Below are 17,375 nucleotides of genomic sequence, written 5' to 3'. Positions count from 1 at the left end.
AATGATCTGATCTATCTATTCAATCACTACTTAACTATCTAGCTTTCTTCAGTAAAGGGTAAAAAAAATAATTATAGTGTAAAAAATAATAATGCTAGCTAGCTGGGTCCGCCACGGAGGCGACCTGAAGATCATCACTCCGAATCGGGAAGTCTGTCAGATGGGATGGATGCATGGACCGGGCCCCCTTCAATCCTTTCCCTTCCCTTCCCTTCCCTTTGGGACGGATGGAGGGTCGCTCAGCATCCAGACTAATGATGAGGCTGACGGACGGGGCAAGGCGATCATCACGCATCAATCTGTCTGGTTTGCTGGGTGGCTGAAGAAATAAAAGAAAATATGTCTTTGAGGTGATACGGGGGGAAGGAGAGACGGGGGGGAGGGATGCACCATGACCTAAAAAGGGGAATTGAAATATGGTCCGGAACGGGGAAGCGAAATGAGGTTCCAGAGTGGCGGGTGGATGCGTTAGTTAGTTGGATTGACATGGAACTTGATACATCCACCGTGGACCTCTTTCTTTCCCTTTCCTTCCCTTCCCTTTTCTTTCTCTCCCGTGACTTACTGTAGCTGGAGCTGTGTAACTATCATGTATCTATCCCGTCCGTCCGTCCGTTCGCGCGCGCCTTCCCATCCTCTCCCCCTCTCTCTCTCGCTCTATCTATCAATCTAGAAGATCACCCTTAGCAGAGGAAAAAGAAAAGAAAAAAGAGTAACCGAAAGATAGCAAGTACAAGAAAGAGAAAAAGAAAAGAAAAAGAAAACATCGACAGGGCGACAAGGGACATCCTTATCAGGTGAATCATCAACAAAATAAATCCATCTATCGAAAAAAAAAGTCGCCATCATCCGTCCGCACTGTTATTGGGAAGAAAAATAAAAACACACCTCCCCTTTCCTAGTATTCTTTCATTCAGTTCAGCCCCGTTCGTAATAATGAGCCGGGAACCCAAAAGGATTTGCAGACGATCCGATCAAGTTTCCCCTTCTAGAACGCCATCCCGTGGACGAGAAGTGGACACTAAAGGAAAGCCGGCTGCGATTCCGCGCGCCTCTAGTCCTGTAGTTCTGTAGGGTTATCGAGGTTCTCTTTGGTCTGTTACCACTCAGGTGGATCAGGGGGGGAGAGAGTGTGTGAGAGAAAGAGGAAAAAGAGAAAGAAGAAGGGGGAATATCGTTTCCTGGTTAGGGATAACGGGTTGGACGTGTTGTTTTGTTGTTAACTGCAAATTACCTACTTTGTACGGAGTACTCTCTCTAATATCTCTCTCTGGATCAGTCATGTCGCATGGATTCTGGTTGCATTATTGATTTTGAGTTATGGGAGCAAAAATACTAAAATGATTTGACTGAATGACAGACAGACAGATAGCTCAACTCTCAGCTCAGCTCAGCTCAGCCCAGGAACTCGGCCTAGAGTCTTGGCAGGTACCAACCCCGACTAGTAGTTTTTCCGGCCTGAATGTTCAGGTTTCACGCCACTGTCAAGGCACGTGTTCCACCTGGATGGATAGTAGCTGTAGAACTGAAGAATTGCCGCCTTGATTGAGAGCTTAGCTAACAGTAGTGCTAGTTGATGATGAACAAAGGAATAATTTACCTTTCAGCAAGGAAATACTTGTACCCATAATGGCAATTGATCATTCACTTCAGCCCTTCGGGGATTTCTTCATTCACTCACTGTCCCATTCCACTCAACGCACGTACATATTTACTGGGTAGAAACGGGTTGTGTTGATGCAAGACTACTACTTACTATGTAAAACAAGACAATGTCTTCACTTCCACTTCTGCACAGGGTAAATCGCCAAAAGTACGTACGTACATTATTTACCTGATCAACAAGAGGCAAAAAACGCTTTGGCATTAACCATAATCAATCTAGCAAATGCAGTTCCCCCTGCGTCGGTCGCATAACCCTCGCCCATTCCCCGTCCCATAGTTTTCTGCAAGGTACTATGCAATGGCGAACAGACCTCCTCTTCAGAAGCACATCATCCTCATCCTTTTTCCCTCTTGGCTATAGTTTAAGTAGTACAGTAAGGGTAAGTTAAGTGGTTTGGTTTTCGTGTTTCACGGCAGATCGGTCGATCCTCTCTGGCTACTGTATTGTATTCTTCATCTGGGATGTTGCTCTGCAGTATGTATGTCTGTATGTATCTAGCCACATGCAGTACATACATCCATTTATCTCTTTCTGTGGCTGAATTAAAACGATCTGCTGCAGAATAATCCCGATACCCGGCCGTACTATACAGCGATACCATGGAAAGTAGAACCGGATCTCGATCATTCTGGTATGTTCCCTTTCCACGGGGAATTAAATAAAATCGGACGTTGAGGTGTTGCTGTATTTGCTAGAATTAGATTTGTTTTTTTCTGCATGGCTAATGCATCTTGCCGATGCGGGCTGAATCATGTCCAGTCATATTTTTGCAGTGAAAACTAAACCATGCTTAACCCTTGAACCTTGAACCTGGTTGTGGGAACGAATGAACCAACGAATGAGCCATTTGGACGTGAAGTAAAGTAAAATACATGTTTACTTCATGGCTAAGGTAGTTAGTAGTAGTACTTCTGGCTCCGTGTTCGGACTACTTCGGCCCATCCATTGATCAATCAATCAATCAATCAATCAATCAATCTGCATCCAACCACCACCGTCGCAGAATCCTAGACATGTTTCGAACGAACTCCAAGATGAACGTTCACGCATGACAGGTCAGGTTTTCTCATCGCTGTTTCCTTGTGCGGGAATTATTAGTGGCTTGCAAGGAAAAAAAGTTCGAAATGATGGATCATGAAACTAATCACAATCATGTGGTCTGATCCCTGTTTACCACTAACCACTTAGTTACCACTTACCAAAATTGTAAGCAAGCAAGCAAGTAGCAGCTCGCGACGGATCCTCAATGGATTGATTGATTGCTGGATGTATCCATTATCTATCCAATTCAATATATCCCCAACGCCCTATTGAAGACCAGTCAGTCAGTAGTCGGACAAATAGATAGCCAGATAGCTTGAATAATCAGCCCAACTATCTATCGACAGTCAGTAAATAGTTAACCATATCGGATCGGAAGGATCCTATCAATCCTTTCCATGCCGTTTCTCCCAATCCTCTTCAATCCTTCCAACGATCTAGCCTTCCAAAACCGACCGACCCAATTAGAAAAAAAGCCATAATATCCACAAGTTAAAACACACTCTAGCGTCTGCGGAACCCGGAAAGAAAAAACTCAACCTACGGAGTACTTACCTTTGGCTTTCCTTCTCCTCCATTTCCAAAAAGGCAATACCGCCCAACGGTTCCCTTTCCACCCTTCTCGCTAGACCAAAGTACTCATTAGTCCCGTTCCTCCGGTTTCTAGCGCCGTTCTAGCCTCCCCGTAAACCAATTACGGAGGACAAATCCACTCTCTCGATGGAGTCGTGGTGGTTCGCCTATCGAGTAATTTCCTCTTTTGGGGACATGTTCGGGCCGTTGAGACGGGGATCATAATAGCCATTTCTGCCTTACAGTAGCTCTTTTTGCAATTTGTGGGTTTTATTTCGTATCCCCGATTTCTATTATTCTTTTTTGGCAGCCAGCGGGTTCAGAGGCGTAAAGTCCCGGGGACCATGACGGATGGTACGATCCGCGAGCGAACCATGGTTGGATGGGGAAGGGAAGAACCATCCGGATGGGCCTTCTAGAATCGTTCTGGAAGAGGTGGTTGAGTTGACTTTGACCCATCCGGGCGCAAGTGGGTGGAACACTTGCTTGCGTTTGCTTTTTGTTGATGTTTCTGTTTCTGTAGCTATTGCTGGATACTGGGCGTGAGAGGGTGTGCCGGCTGTTGGGCCTGGATTTCTGGGGTCAATTGACGAGTGCTATTATTATTGCTGGGTGGTTATTATTGTGTGGGTGTGTATGTTCGGCTGTTTGGTCCAGGATCATGATGATAAAACAAAAAACCAAGCTAAGGTGTCACATGTAGCCGAGGACGGCTTGTCGCAAAAAAAAAATTGAAGGATTAAAGATACAAGTCATGCCATTCCATTGGATGGGATGGTCTCATGTCTCAGAATCTGATGCTATCAGCAACTCTACTTCTTCCTGCTGACACAGTCATAACGTCCTATTCGACCACAAAGAAAAGGCCAACTATGTCCCTTTCAATTAATTCACGTCATTGGCTAGTCAGAGAAGAGACGGGAAAAGTACGAACCAGTTGTGAGATAAGGTGTAATCAGACATCCCCAAACAAAGATAAAGCGCCTACGTTGTGACTGTGACTGCTAGTTCCAATCCATCGGTTGGATTGAAACACGCGTACGCGCCAGCCTAGCAGGGAGTCCCATGTTGCGAATCCCGGTACATGCGTCGCTTGGCACTTTGTGGCATTGTTTCTCCGCGCAGATCGACGGCGACGTCAAGACGGTCTACAACGGAGATACTATCAGAGGATCAGAAGCTACCCAAGTGAGCAAGAGGTTGGGCAAACGTGGGCGGCTTTGAGCAGCTCGAGTCAGTCTAGAATTCCACTCGTCTAGACGTTACTACTTTGCTTTGCCCCATTGTGGCGAAGGTCAGGAATAGAAGTGGTAAGAATGATGTAGTGGGATGGGCTGGTGGAGTCGAATAATTTAGCCCATACTGGGTAACGACGGTCAAGCGACAGAGGTAATTTGTAATTCCAGCCACAATTTACAGAACAACAGACGAGTGAGAGAGCTTGCTTACCTGAGTATTAACTAAACTAGCTTCCTCCATGCAGTCGGAGATGTCAACCCCCAGAAATCCGCACAGGGCTGCGAATCCCCCAATTTGTCCGGGGGGGAAGAACATCCAGATTGTTCTTCGGGAAGTTTTAGAGGGCTCCTGGACCCAGCGTAAATTGAGCCTATCGTTTACTAGAGTCTGGTAGTCTGCGATCGTAGGACCGAAAAGCTGCAAAATTGGCGCGCTGTTTCTGGTTGCTCGCAGCTCCATCCGCGGTCGCGGGGGCGAACAAGCAGGGCGAGGGCGCTAGAAGGACTAGAAGCGCGCGAGAAGAATGCGAGTTGCACAATAATACGTAACGGAGGCGGGTAACAGTGGATTTGCCGGATCATGGATCGTTATTAGGGGGCCCCACTGCCCCTTTCAGCCAGCCGATTTCCCCGGTGACCAAAGGGAAGGAAGACGCGAATGTGCCAAAAGATCAGAGGACGGAAAAGAAGTTCAGCGGGAAATGAAGGATAAGGAAATAGAAAGAGTAAAGACAGACAATGTCTTGAGGTCAGCTCGGATTCGCTTAGTAGATAGTTGACCTGTGTATGTTGATTGCTCACTCAGAGACGACAAACGAGGGCCAGAGGTGACAGAAACCGGTGCTAATCTCTCTGTGGCTGACATGAATCAAACCAGGAGAAATGGTGGGCCAGGCTAGGGAGGTCCATCAATAAACAGTGATCTTGGTCGCGAAATAGTCTCCTGAAACTACTCCAAACTAAAGTGCAGCAGGTGACTAACTACCGGACGGAAAGCTTCTGGATTGGTTCTGAACCTGGTTAGGTACCCTGGTCCTCCGTATCCCCGGCGGTTACTTACTAGTAGTTAGTTAGTAGGCCAACTTCCCGTAGGGTTGAATGCCTGCTTGCTTACCCATTACGGATGAAAGCAGAAACAGCTAGCTGGTTTGTCAAAGTACTGAGAGTACTTTTCATACTTACATACTTCTACGCCCAGGATGATTAAAGTGATAGCCCAGAGCTCTGGACCTTACCTATCAAACCATGGTTGGCGCCATCAAAGTTCGATCATCTCGATCGTACAGTAGTCGAGCTCGATAGATAAGTGCGGCTATGCAGGTACTCCGGCCCTTTCCAGGATGTCTAGCCGTGTTAGGGGGGAGCTACCGACAAGGGTGCGCCGCTCTAAATCTTAGCAGCCACCACTGGTAAATAATAGATCCAGCCCGAAAATTCAGAGACCCCGTTTCATAGGATAAGAGGCGAATATCAATGAGCAAAAAGGGAAGGGCAAAAAAAAGAAAAGAAGAAAAGTCAAAACATCTGCATGGGGTCATGCTGTGCAAAAGCACCCAGACAGACCTACTTAGCTAGCTATGGACATCCCATGGAATTTTGAATACGTAGGGTTTCCGGGAAACAGGCTCCTTCCCCCATCCAGGGGCCCCTGACTTTGGTTCTTCCCTTCCCACACCCCCCCAAAAACCACGCGAGAAAGCATCAGGTCAAGCCCCAGCGGACCCATTGGTGCTGGATTCGGATCCATCCGCGGGATCCTGTGAGCGGCTGCCTTCCCCACTCACCTGCACTCAAACCTGCCCGTCGCGTCCGAGGAATCGGTTCCTAGCTTCTGACTGATGTTCTCCGTACAGTCAGTGGAGACCTCAAAATTTCTTCTGTAGTGGTATTTTCCTTTTTCCGTTACTGGTGTGGTGGTCGTCAGAATGATGATGATGACTGCTGAACAGTGGCTAAATTCTCAATGCCATTACAAATTTACAGTACCTTTACTTACTATAGTCGGAGAGGTCGGTCCCTTGACTGGTTGGGCAAGGTCTTCTCCGAACTAGGCCATGATCGATGGAATGGATTTCTCTATTCAGAAACAATCTAGGTAAGGTCACTTCCGTTACGGATTAGACGGACTCTTCCTGTGGTTTCCCTACAATTTCCGAGATGAACCCGTGTCTAGGTATCAGCCATCATCGGGAAGGTCTAGTAGTAGCAACTGACGGGGGGGAAGGGGGATGGGATGCGGATGGAGAGCCACTTGAGTGACCGGGAATAACATGAGGCGACTCAGACAAAGAAGCAAAGGGATAGGATAGAAAAGCAACGAAAAGGTAAAAAAGATACCAACCTTCACCTGAGCTACCTATTACTTAGTAGGTGGCTACAAAGTTTCCCGTCCGAGAGAGGCGTCACGACGTTGGTGATGGGGGCCAGAAACCCCTAAGAAAAGAAAAAGAAAGGGGGAAATGGATCGCACCCACTCCTTTCACGTACTACGGTACCTTACCTTCGGGACGGGAGAGCCGCCTAGCTATGCTAAAGAGAGCTGTTGCTCGACTACTATTATTGTTGTTATTATTACTATTACTCCTACTGTATGCGTATTTTGCTTTTATTAATTTCTGTGTCTCTCTCAAATTTCTAGTCTTCGCCGTATTACTATGACTCCGTCATTGCTCCGTTTACACACTCTTCTGGCCAGGTTTAGCCTCTTACTCTCTCCGTAGTTTTTCCATTTTCCCAATTGGATTTCCAACTTTTATTTTTCCCTTTTTCCTTTTTTGAATTTTCTTTTTCTGTTTGTCTTTCCGTATCTAGATTAGGTATCTTCCACCTTTATTTTGATTTTCTATTTTTCTTGACTTCCTACTTTCAGAAGTTTAGGTTCTTTCTGTCTAAGTTCGAAATCACCCCAATCTGAGCATTTAAAATTTTAGAATAAAAAAAAATAAATCAACCATAAAGTAAGAAGGTCTAGTCACTATATATCTATGGGATGGACCCCCTTCAACCATCTGGCTACTAAATTCTTCATCCATCCATTCCTAAAATCAATTAAACTCACCCTTCCTCCTCGTCCAGCTCCTCTCCTCTTCCTCCCTACGTACTTTCGCCCATTCCCTTCGCCCTCGGCTCTATTCCCGATCCTCCTCGCCGTGACGTTACCAGGCCGCGTTCCATCCTCCCTTGCGATACGTCCAGTCTAGCTTGGTTTCTTTTTTTTACCGGATTAGACGGAGCTCACTTCCGTGCTCCTTTCCAGGATCACCTCCTTGCCGGCTGCATTAGTCGTCCTCCGTGTCCTTGGTCGCTGGTTCTTGATCAGATCGCGCTTGTTTCCAATTACCATCATCTGCACGTCTCGCGTACTTTTTATCTCTCGTCGCTCTGCCACCTGGAAAAAAGTTCCCAAGGGGAAAGAAGGAAAAAGAAAATAAACGTCTTCGAACCGCATGAGTGTCTAAAGAGGATCAAAAGAGGGTAAAAACAAAGAAAAAAGCGACCTGTCGATTGGGTTTAAGGACTCCACCCTTCCTCATTCTTACACGCCCATTTCTTGGTACTTCGACAGTCGCATTCCTGCCCTACTCAGATCTGCCTACACTACACCACCCTGTCTCGTCTCCAACCCAGTGTCAGACTTGTGCGCCTTAATAAGGATCCCACTTCCGATCTCACCTGCAGCCTGCATCATCTGTCTGCGTCGTTACCGCCTGTTCGCTGCCGGGAATCGCTTGGGTACCTCGCTAGTCCTACACACGATCTATCAACACGACGCACAGTCAGAATAATAATCGAGCTCTTTTTATTTATTGGTATTTTCTTTTTTGGGGAGGCCCGTCGTGTGTTTATTTAATCTTCCTGTGAGTACACTTCTCCCAGGCTTGAAACACACTTCCCTTCAAAACATCCGCCTTCGCTTTTCTATATCTTTCCCACCGTCTTCCACTCCTTTCCGCAAGAGAAAACCTTCAGCATCTGACCATGGCCATTCGCTCAGAATCTGAAATGATATTGCGAGATCTGTCAGCCTTCAACATGGGACGAGGAGCTTACGACACTACCGGAGTCAAGAAGCCGGGTGCACCACCGCCGCCGCCTTCGACCCGATGAAACCCTTGGAGACATCTGCCAACCACATGCTGCTGTTCTGCTGTTCTCTCGAGCGAAAAGTTATTTGTGACTTGCAACTGGCGCATGGCTCCTGGAGTTTGACGTGACTACTATGAAGTCGAGCTTGTAAGTTGCCTAGACACAAGCATCTCCCCGGGTGGTCTGGTTCCCGACTAACAACGAATCATAGTTCCCTGTACCACTACTATTTCCTGCTCTTACTGCGTTGTCCTTTTGCCGCCACTGGTTTCGGTTTCTACATACTTTCTAATCACGCCCTTTCCGCCGTGGACATTTTTCTTCTCATCATGGAACGACACGGCCACCACCTATTTCTTTTCAATTCTTCGATCGACCATTATTTTTGCCTCCATACACCTTTAATCCGCCGACACGAACCAGCTCAGGTCTATGATCTGTTCCACCAAAAGTGATTTGTCGAGATTTGTTGTTTTTCTACTTGGTCTGCTTTACTACCGGCGTTGGGAATAGACGGGATGGGGTTATTTCTTTTTGATTTGGGATACATGGATTGATACCAAGACAGACTAGAACGTTGGACCTCGCGGTCAAATACCTGGATTTTATTTTTCTTTTCCTTACAATTTCGTCATCATTTGCTCCTTAATACAGTCTGCTGCTAAAAATTGATTCTGGATATTTTCAATGCTTTATTATATTCTAAACCGAGCGAACTTCATCGTGGTTGCGTCAATGTGGATAATTGTGTATGAGTTTGCGCGTATGTGTACACTACTACTGGCACTGGCACAGATAATCAAAGTTCATGGTTTGGGGGATTATGACTACTGCTACTGCTACTACTACTACTACAATGGCGTGTCACTCCATAATGTGAAAATCGCAACCCACTGCACCAGTACGGGGGAAACCTGCAAGTCAGCTGGATAAGTGAGGACTTGAGGAAAAGAAATTCGGCACTCGGACGAGACCCCGACGATGACATCTAACCGTGATTGTCTTCAGGGTTGTTTGACGGGAGCCCACAGAGCGACTTCAATCTGATTTGCCGGGGAGAAGGCAGTGGCATTATCTGGGTGGATCCCTGGTCGAGAATCAACAAGTTCTGAACGGCGTGCATGTGCTTCTTTTTTGGGCAGCCACCGGCTCTGCACAAATCATGTCGTGCAACGTTGGCTCCGTGACACGACTGGATGCCATTGGGGAGGCGTTTCCAACTGTCTGGCTGGCGATCATGGGCCGTTGGGGGACCTATTGGCACGTCATGCTCGGACGCCATGGCATGCTGTTGTTCTGTCGGTCTTTGTTGTTGTTGTTTACCCCGTGCCTACTTTGCGACCTATAGATATGCACCTTATGGATAATCCTGGCGTTGAGTTGGGCCAGATCGCTTGCCTACCAATCATGAAAGCCCTGATGGTTGTGGTCGGGGTTTGGAGGGTTTCTCTAGAAAGATGATCTGTCGCATTTCCCGCGATAGTCAGGCCCCAATGATGGAATGACAGTGTATGAGGAGATACTATCTATCTTCTGCGTTGGAGCCGGTTGATGTCTCGATGGGTATCGACAGCAGGTGTCACGGGTAAGCTGCTTTGTTTCAGGAAATAGTTTAGGGAAGCAGCAGCTTGCTTTCCCCATGTACGTCGGATGTATCTACAGGTCGACCGTGGGAAATCAACTGGACAGATGGAGATACCAAACAGCCCTAAACCCTTCCAACCTGTGCCTCTCCGCTGTTGTCACCTGGTTTACCCGCAGAGCCACAATTGTCTCATCCTCTGTCTTGTCTGCCTTATTTTCTCCCCATGGGACCAGTACCCGCGAAGTTCTGACTGGTACCTGAAGCGCACCAAAAATTAACTAATAAAGATAGTAAATTTTCTGTTTGGAGAATTGCGGGAACATCCCGTGACTGCCCGCCCGCCTTGGGCGCGCTAACCGAGTCGGGCATCGCGCCGCCATCTACTTCACCCTCCGCCTCACTGCGTATCTACCTAGGCCGTAGCATCTCTCTCTCCTCTCTCTCTCGCCGTCATTGCGCTCTCTCTCCATCACCTTTCCCCGTCCACCGCCATTTCACTCTGGTACCGGTGCGTAGTATACCTTCTTCTTATTTGTCCATTTTTCTCCTCCAATGTTCCCTCCGTCACATTAACCCCTGCTCGATTCTGGCCCTTTCCACCACACCCCCTCCTCCGGAGTTCCCTCGTGTGTCTTGCTTACGTCTTCCTTCAGGCTTCTACTCCCGAGCAGTGCTCTCTGTATCGCCCGGCCTGAGCCGCCCTTTGCGAGCTGAAATCATCCTTCAGATTGATAATCATTCCTAGTGTGGGCTTGTCCTGCAAGACGACCTGATCGCATACCTTTATCGCCTTCGTTGGGCTCTCGAGCCATGTCTGAATCAACTAGCACAAATACTCCCAAGCCGAGTAGCAGCGTTAAGCTGGTACTTTTGGGTGAAGCCGCTGTGGGAAAGGTACGAGCAACCTCGGCACTTTCCTTGCTCTGACCTCCGCGTGGTACCTGAGTAACCAGAGAGAAAAAAAGACTGACAATGAACGCAATGGATGATTGCCCATTATAGTCCTCACTGGTGCTGAGATTTGTCAACAACGATTTTCAAGAGAACAAAGAACCGACTATCGGAGGTAAGCTTCTCCCGGCTGTGGCAGTTACAGATCACTTTTCCGATTTGGGAAGAGACGGAGGGAAAGGAAGAAGGGAATTGTACCCGGTTTTCCTGGTTCCCGAAAGTGGCCGTAGCTCCGATGCTGATGTCATTTTCTATCTATCACAGCTGCATTCCTCACCCAAAAATGCTCTCTGCCTACGCGAACGATCAAGTTCGAAATTTGGGATACCGCCGGTCAGGAGCGTTTCGCCTCGCTCGCTCCCATGTACTACCGTAACGCCCAGGCGGCGCTCGTGGTCTATGATGTTACCAAACCGTCCTCTCTCACAAAGGCTAAGCACTGGGTTGCGGAACTCCAGCGACAAGCTAGTCCCGGCATTGTGATCGCTCTCGTTGGTAACAAGCTGGATTTGACAAACGACGGGAACGAGGCAGCTGGGGAGTCGCCCGCTGATGCCGAGGGCGAATCGTCTACGGCCGATGCAGATGAAACCGCCGAAGAACCTCAGGAAGCACAGGATGTCACTTCCGGTGATGCTCGGAAGGTGCCTACACGGGAAGCTAGCGCCTACGCAGAGGAAGAGGGTCTCTTGTTCTTCGAGACCAGTGCCAAGACGGGCACGAATGTCGTGGATGTCTTTACTGCGATTGCCAACGCGATCCCGGAGAGCAGCCTGAAGAGCGGACGAGCAGGTGGCGCTGGCACGGGCCAGACTAGCCTGAACAGCGGTCGTCCGGCCGAAGACTCGCGGGTCAACCTGGGGGAGCGTGGTCCGGCAACTGCAAAGGAAGGGTGTGCCTGCTAATCTCGGATTGTTTTTTGCAGCGTGTCATGAGATTTTGGTCGTGCTTCTTTCGTTTTTGCAATCGTCCTTTACTGTTCGATACAATGTCAGGTTGATTACATGGTAATATCCTGCGGCAGTGATTCCCCGACCGTCAGGACCAGACTGACATGCGGCTTGATCCATTCTCATTTCCCGGCGTCCCGAGTGTTCTGTTCTGTTCTGCTCTGCTATGGTACTGCACTACTTCTTTATCTTTTTTTCTGTTTGTTTCCAATGACTATGCAGAGTGTTAGTATGGCGATTAAGGGAATGGCAAAGATTTGTACAGAGAACCGGTCAGGTTCATTGCCAGTCAGCCATAGTCATAGAATGCGAATTTTGCGATCCAAATGCAATGTATAATATGAGGATTAACATGATAGACAAGCAAGCATTTCTCGCAATGCTGCATGGTAGTAGTTGGTTAATGGTTGATGATCCGAAAAGGGCAGAAGGGTCACGGGATCAGACATCCCCTAACTAGACCCAAACGGGACTACGGCCACCCGCTAAGCGAGAGGCCGAGCCTCCGATCCCACAGCCGACCCAAGCGCAAATTGGAGGACGTTCGAGAGATCTCCGTTCAACCACCAACCTCGACAACCAACCTCACGACAGAAGGCAGCATCCGCAGCACAGCCAGCTACCCGTCGCTCGTCTGCAATCATGGCTGCTATCAACAAGATCGCCATCAACTCGCCGTCGAGGCAGAACCCCTCCGAGCTGGAGACCGCGATCGCCGGTGCTCTCTTCGACCTCGAGAGCAACACACAGGACCTGAAGGCCACCCTCAGGCCCCTGCAGTTCGTCTCTGCCCGTGAGGTAAGGATGATTTGGTTTTTTCATTCATAGCCTCCGTCCGTGTACAGATCAGAGAGGGTCGAGAGTTTTATGAATTCGCGGAAATTGCCAACATACGAGAGACGTTCTGGGAAATATCAAATATCAATGTGGATATTGTGTGTTTGTGCGGTCTGCACCTTGATGGTGTATACGTGTCTGCTTGGGGATTATATACCACCAGCATCGAGGCAAAGACGAGAAAAAGAAGAAGGCGAATTGAACCGTCTTAACAACCAATCGACACTCAACTCTGATCTGCTGCGCGAACTGGGGATTTGAAAAATTCATTTGTTTTTCTCTCGGATTGTGCGCAATTTGATATTGACTCTACTATCACCATAGGTCGAGGTCGGCCACGGCAAGAAGGCAGTCATCATCTTCGTCCCTGTCCCTCTCCTCCAGGGCTTCCACAAGATCCAGCAGCGGTACGATTTTCCACTCCACACCTCCACATGAAACAAGAGAAAATACACCAACCCCGGAATGTGCCAGCCACATGCCCACAACTACCAGAAGCGTAGCAGCAAAAAGAAAACGACACCAGAAACCATATGACTGACTCCCCCTTCTCTAGTCTGACCCGTGAGCTCGAGAAGAAGTTCTCCGACCGCCACGTCCTCTTCGTTGCTCAGCGCCGCATCCTGCCCCGCCCCAAGCGCTCCGCCAGCTCTCGTTCCAACCAGAAGCAGAAGCGTCCCCGTTCCCGCACTCTGACTGCTGTCCACGACGCCATCCTCACCGACCTCGTCTACCCCGTCGAGATCGTCGGCAAGCGTACCCGCACCAAGGAGGACGGCTCCAAGACCCTCAAGGTCATCCTGGACGAGAAGGAGCGTGGTGGTGTTGACCACCGCCTTGATGCCTACGGCGAGGTCTACCGTCGGTTGACTGGCCGTGCTGTTGTCTTTGAATTCCCCCAGGGTGGTGCCGACTACTAGAGAGAGTGAAAAAAAAAAGGAATCAAATTTTTTTCCCTCTTTTTTTTCCCTTTTTTAATTTGACAAGTGACAAATGTGACAAGACAAGAGACTAAAATTTGATTTGACCTTCTTACCTCAATTCTTCTTCTTACTCCGTCCTATTCTCTCCCATCTTTCTTGCCGTTTCTTCCATATTTTTTTTTACTCGTCGATCTCCCTCAGAAAATCACGTACCATGATATTGCACGTGGGCTCCGGGGGCATGCAGAAACATTAAACTACGATCTTCCCATCCCCCATCACCACCCCCTGTTTTGTTTCCTGCATGTTCCCCACCCCAGCCGTCAGTCAGACAGTCAGACAGTTAGACACCTTCTTGCTTGCGGCTCTTTGTGGGGTTGAGGATTGAGACAGTGAGGTTCTGGTCAGGTATCTTTCTATCTATCTATCTATCTTTCGGTCGGTCGGTCGGTTCCGGTACATGGTATATGTGTTTGTTTTTGGGTGGGATTCGGGGCAAAAAAACAACCGGGTATTAAGGGAATGAGGAAAGTCAAAGTTCAAAGATTCATGTTGGTCTTGAGTTCATTTGTTCATTTTGTCATGTTATTTTCAAAATAAAAAAAGGGGGGGGAGGAAGGAAATTGGTTGCTAGGGTAGCTAGCTAGCTATAGGGCTAGGGGAATTGCCTGGAAAAGAAAATGCATTGTGTTGTCGAGTGTATGATCTTTGACTTTTAAATTTTTGAGTGTGTAGGTGGTGGGTTGGGTAGCTAAGTACTATACTGTAGATGAGCTGGTAGTAGCATGTGACTGTTATAGTATTATTTTGTATTATTTAAGTAACTGGACTCTTTTTAGTCTTGTTGGTAAGGAGTCGCTAGTGCTATTGCTGCCAGGAAGGGGCTAAGCCTTATAGTTACTCTATTGTGGGTTCGTTATATGTCAATTAGTAGTAGTCATCGTACCATAGGTCGTGAACCGCTACTATAGCCACCAGCATTTGATACTATTAGCTGCTCTGGAATCAAGAATGAGAAAGATGCGATATATGTATATCTAGTAGAAAAGAAAACAAGGTATCACCCACAACCAATCATCGTCATCTTCTATACACAACCAACAAGGATCTGTCTACACAATCTCCCTCACTATCCTCCCCACCCCCAACACCATCCAATACGCCAACTCCCTCTTCACCGTATCACTCCCACCCGCTCCAGCTCTCCCCACCCCCTGCTCACTATCAATCTGATTATCCGAATCCCATTCCATATGCACAAACACCGGGATCTCCAATACATCCTCATCCGGCTGTAGCTGCTCATTGGGGTCAGATGTCTGTCCACTCCAGTCAAATCCCTGGTCGGAGTCGGAGTCATCATCGTCAGAGTCGTCATCCTGCTCGTCTAGCTCATCATCGGCAGGAGTCTTCTTCTTCATCTTCTTGTCTTTCTTGGTATTTTTGGCGGAGGAGGGCTGTTTCGCACCACCAGGTAATGTCCCCGGTACGACCTCCAACACCACGGTGGTCCAGTTCCGTCCCTTGTCCCAGACTTTCCCGGCCTCTGCGACTTTCTCGTACACGCCGAGCCCTCCGGATCGGGATCCGCGGGGGTCAGTTCCCGTGGATGTAGCCGTGGTAGTGGTAGCCGAAGTACCCTGGAGGGCTTCGTCCCACACGTCGCTGTTGGCGCCAATGTCGAATTGCGGACAGAGGATAGTTACTTTGGAGGCCACGCGGCCCGGAGTGACGGATGGCGTGGCGAGTGTGACGCGGACGGGATCGAACATGTGATTCTTCAGCGTGAGGAGGAGTTGGATGGGTCGGAGTGGGGAGAGAGCGTCCAGGTTCGGGTTCGTCGTGGAACTTGAAGGTGCCGGGAGAACGGTGGTGGTCGTGGTGGTGGCTGGGGAGGGACTGGGGTTCAGCGGCCGTAACGTCGGCAAGGGAATGTAGCTGAGGGCAATCAGGCGGATGCGGAACCGCGTGGACTGTGGTTTCAGTTCGGGTTTGACGAGGATGTGCTTGCACGACTTGCATCGTTTGGACCGTTTCGTGCGAAGTAGCACGGGCAGCGGGAGGAGGTCCTCTACGAACCGGGCGTCGGGGGACTGGAACGCGCGTTGTTCAATGGATGCGAGACCGTCCCATCCGCAGTCCGGGGAGGACATTCGTTCGATGAGTGTGTCTTCTGCGTCGGGGGAGGGGATCTTGAGACCCTCGCCGGCTGTGAGGGCTTCTCGCATGACGGGCGGTTTGGTTTTGGGCTTCTTGTTGGCTCCACCGTAGAGGCTGCTGAGGCGGGATGACGAGGTGTAAAGGGACATGATGCGGTTTAGGGCACCAGGGGAGGAGAACCCGGAGCCGAAGTCCATGCCTAGGGGGTCGGTGGGGGAGGAGGATGTCGCGGAGATCTGGTTCTTATAAAAGTTCTTGAGGGCGTGGAATCGAGCATCCGGAGTGAGAGGAGCACTGGGTTGGTCCAGAGGGGAGTCTTCGGGCTTGGTCTCGCCTGGTGGTAGGAATTGCTCATCGATGGAGGAGTAAGTGGAGAGGGGAGACTTGAGGTCCCCGAATGTCCGGGACATTTGTCTCGAACGAGCAGGAGTGACTTCGGTCATCTTGGACAGTTGAGTCCGGATGTTGGTCGGTTTATCAAACTTGATGCCAATATCCAGAGTCGACCACATGCAGTATCCACAAGACAACACCCAGGGGCCTTGTTGGCTGGTGCCGCCTGTCACGACGTTCTCAAGGGTGTTTACACCCAAGGGGGCGGTACATATCGGGCAGTTGAAGCAATTGCGAGCGCATCTAGCATCCACTGCATTAGCATACACCTATAAAAGCTTAGGGCTAGTACATCCTGCTCAACGTACCGATTCCCCTCACTCCGAACCATGCTGCTGGGCGTCTCGAACAGACAGTTCGGACAGTACCAGCACACAATCTCCTCCGTTATGCATCGCGGGCACTTGATCTGATGGCAATCCTCGCAGTACAGCAGCTGCTCCGGGGGATACAGAGAGAAATTGGCGCGCGGAGACCGAGGATCAAAAGCCTGTTCATCTTCGTCGTCATCCGGGCGCAGGAGAGATTTGGGTTGATCGGGATTGGATTTCTGCGGCGACTCCCTCGATCTCCGTTTCTTCGCCGGATCAGGTACAGGGATGTTGGCGCAAGGACAAGATATGAAAGTGTAAGGGAAGGGACGTGACATGTTGAAGAGTTCAATCAAGATATTGCTTATTGCATTCTAGGCGCATCATCAATAATCAGTATGGAAGCCCGAAAACAACATCAGGGGGAAGCAGGAAGCACCATACCTAAAGCACCAGCAGATCGAATCACACAGAACGGTTCAAATTGCTACCTCAATGTAATCTGCTTCCAACATACCCATAAGACCCATCACACATTTAGAAAATTGTAGAGCGAACAACCCCGCGACAAGAGGACGCGACGTGGCGGGAGAAAATGCGGAGAAGGAATGGATTTCTCGCCGACGTCACGTTCCGCTGCTGCTGAGCTGCCTCCAACTTT

At 49.1% G+C, this 17,375-nt stretch overlaps 4 protein-coding genes across 4 annotated transcripts; 2 read left to right on the top strand and 2 right to left on the bottom strand.

Moving 5' to 3' along the window:
* Window positions 1-4,330: 4,330 nt before the first annotated feature.
* BO79DRAFT_250978 (uncharacterized protein) lies at window positions 4,331-4,978 on the bottom strand (the record flags this gene model as incomplete). Its single annotated transcript, XM_025685843.1, has 3 exons — window positions 4,331-4,442; window positions 4,491-4,498; window positions 4,730-4,978. 3 exons carry the CDS (start codon window positions 4,976-4,978, stop codon window positions 4,331-4,333), a joined length of 369 nt encoding a protein of 122 aa, XP_025544123.1.
* Window positions 4,979-10,630: 5,652 nt separating this feature from the next.
* Window positions 10,631-12,410, top strand: BO79DRAFT_207004 (Rab family GTPase). The gene is made up of 4 exons (XM_025682092.1): window positions 10,631-10,697; window positions 10,843-11,083; window positions 11,192-11,255; window positions 11,405-12,410. Exons 2-4 carry the CDS (start codon window positions 11,000-11,002, stop codon window positions 12,043-12,045), a joined length of 789 nt encoding a protein of 262 aa, XP_025544122.1. The 5' UTR covers window positions 10,631-10,697; window positions 10,843-10,999; the 3' UTR covers window positions 12,046-12,410.
* Window positions 12,411-12,732: 322 nt separating this feature from the next.
* Window positions 12,733-13,847, top strand: BO79DRAFT_250976 (40S ribosomal protein eS7; the record flags this gene model as incomplete). The annotated part of the gene is made up of 3 exons (XM_025685842.1): window positions 12,733-12,888; window positions 13,252-13,334; window positions 13,484-13,847. 3 exons carry the CDS (start codon window positions 12,733-12,735, stop codon window positions 13,845-13,847), a joined length of 603 nt encoding a protein of 200 aa, XP_025544121.1.
* Window positions 13,848-14,962: 1,115 nt separating this feature from the next.
* On the bottom strand, window positions 14,963-17,052 carry BO79DRAFT_272755 (putative dynactin Arp1 p62 subunit RO2; the record flags this gene model as incomplete). Its single annotated transcript, XM_025687454.1, has 2 exons — window positions 14,963-16,646; window positions 16,712-17,052. 2 exons carry the CDS (start codon window positions 17,050-17,052, stop codon window positions 14,963-14,965), a joined length of 2,025 nt encoding a protein of 674 aa, XP_025544120.1.
* Between the last annotated feature and the right edge of the window lie 323 nt (window positions 17,053-17,375).

This window comes from Aspergillus costaricaensis, assembly GCF_003184835.1.
Source record: "Aspergillus costaricaensis CBS 115574 unplaced genomic scaffold BO79scaffold_3, whole genome shotgun sequence".
Lineage (NCBI taxonomy): Eukaryota > Fungi > Ascomycota > Eurotiomycetes > Eurotiales > Aspergillaceae > Aspergillus > Aspergillus costaricensis.
This window is presented reverse-complemented; position numbering and strand designations above follow the sequence as displayed.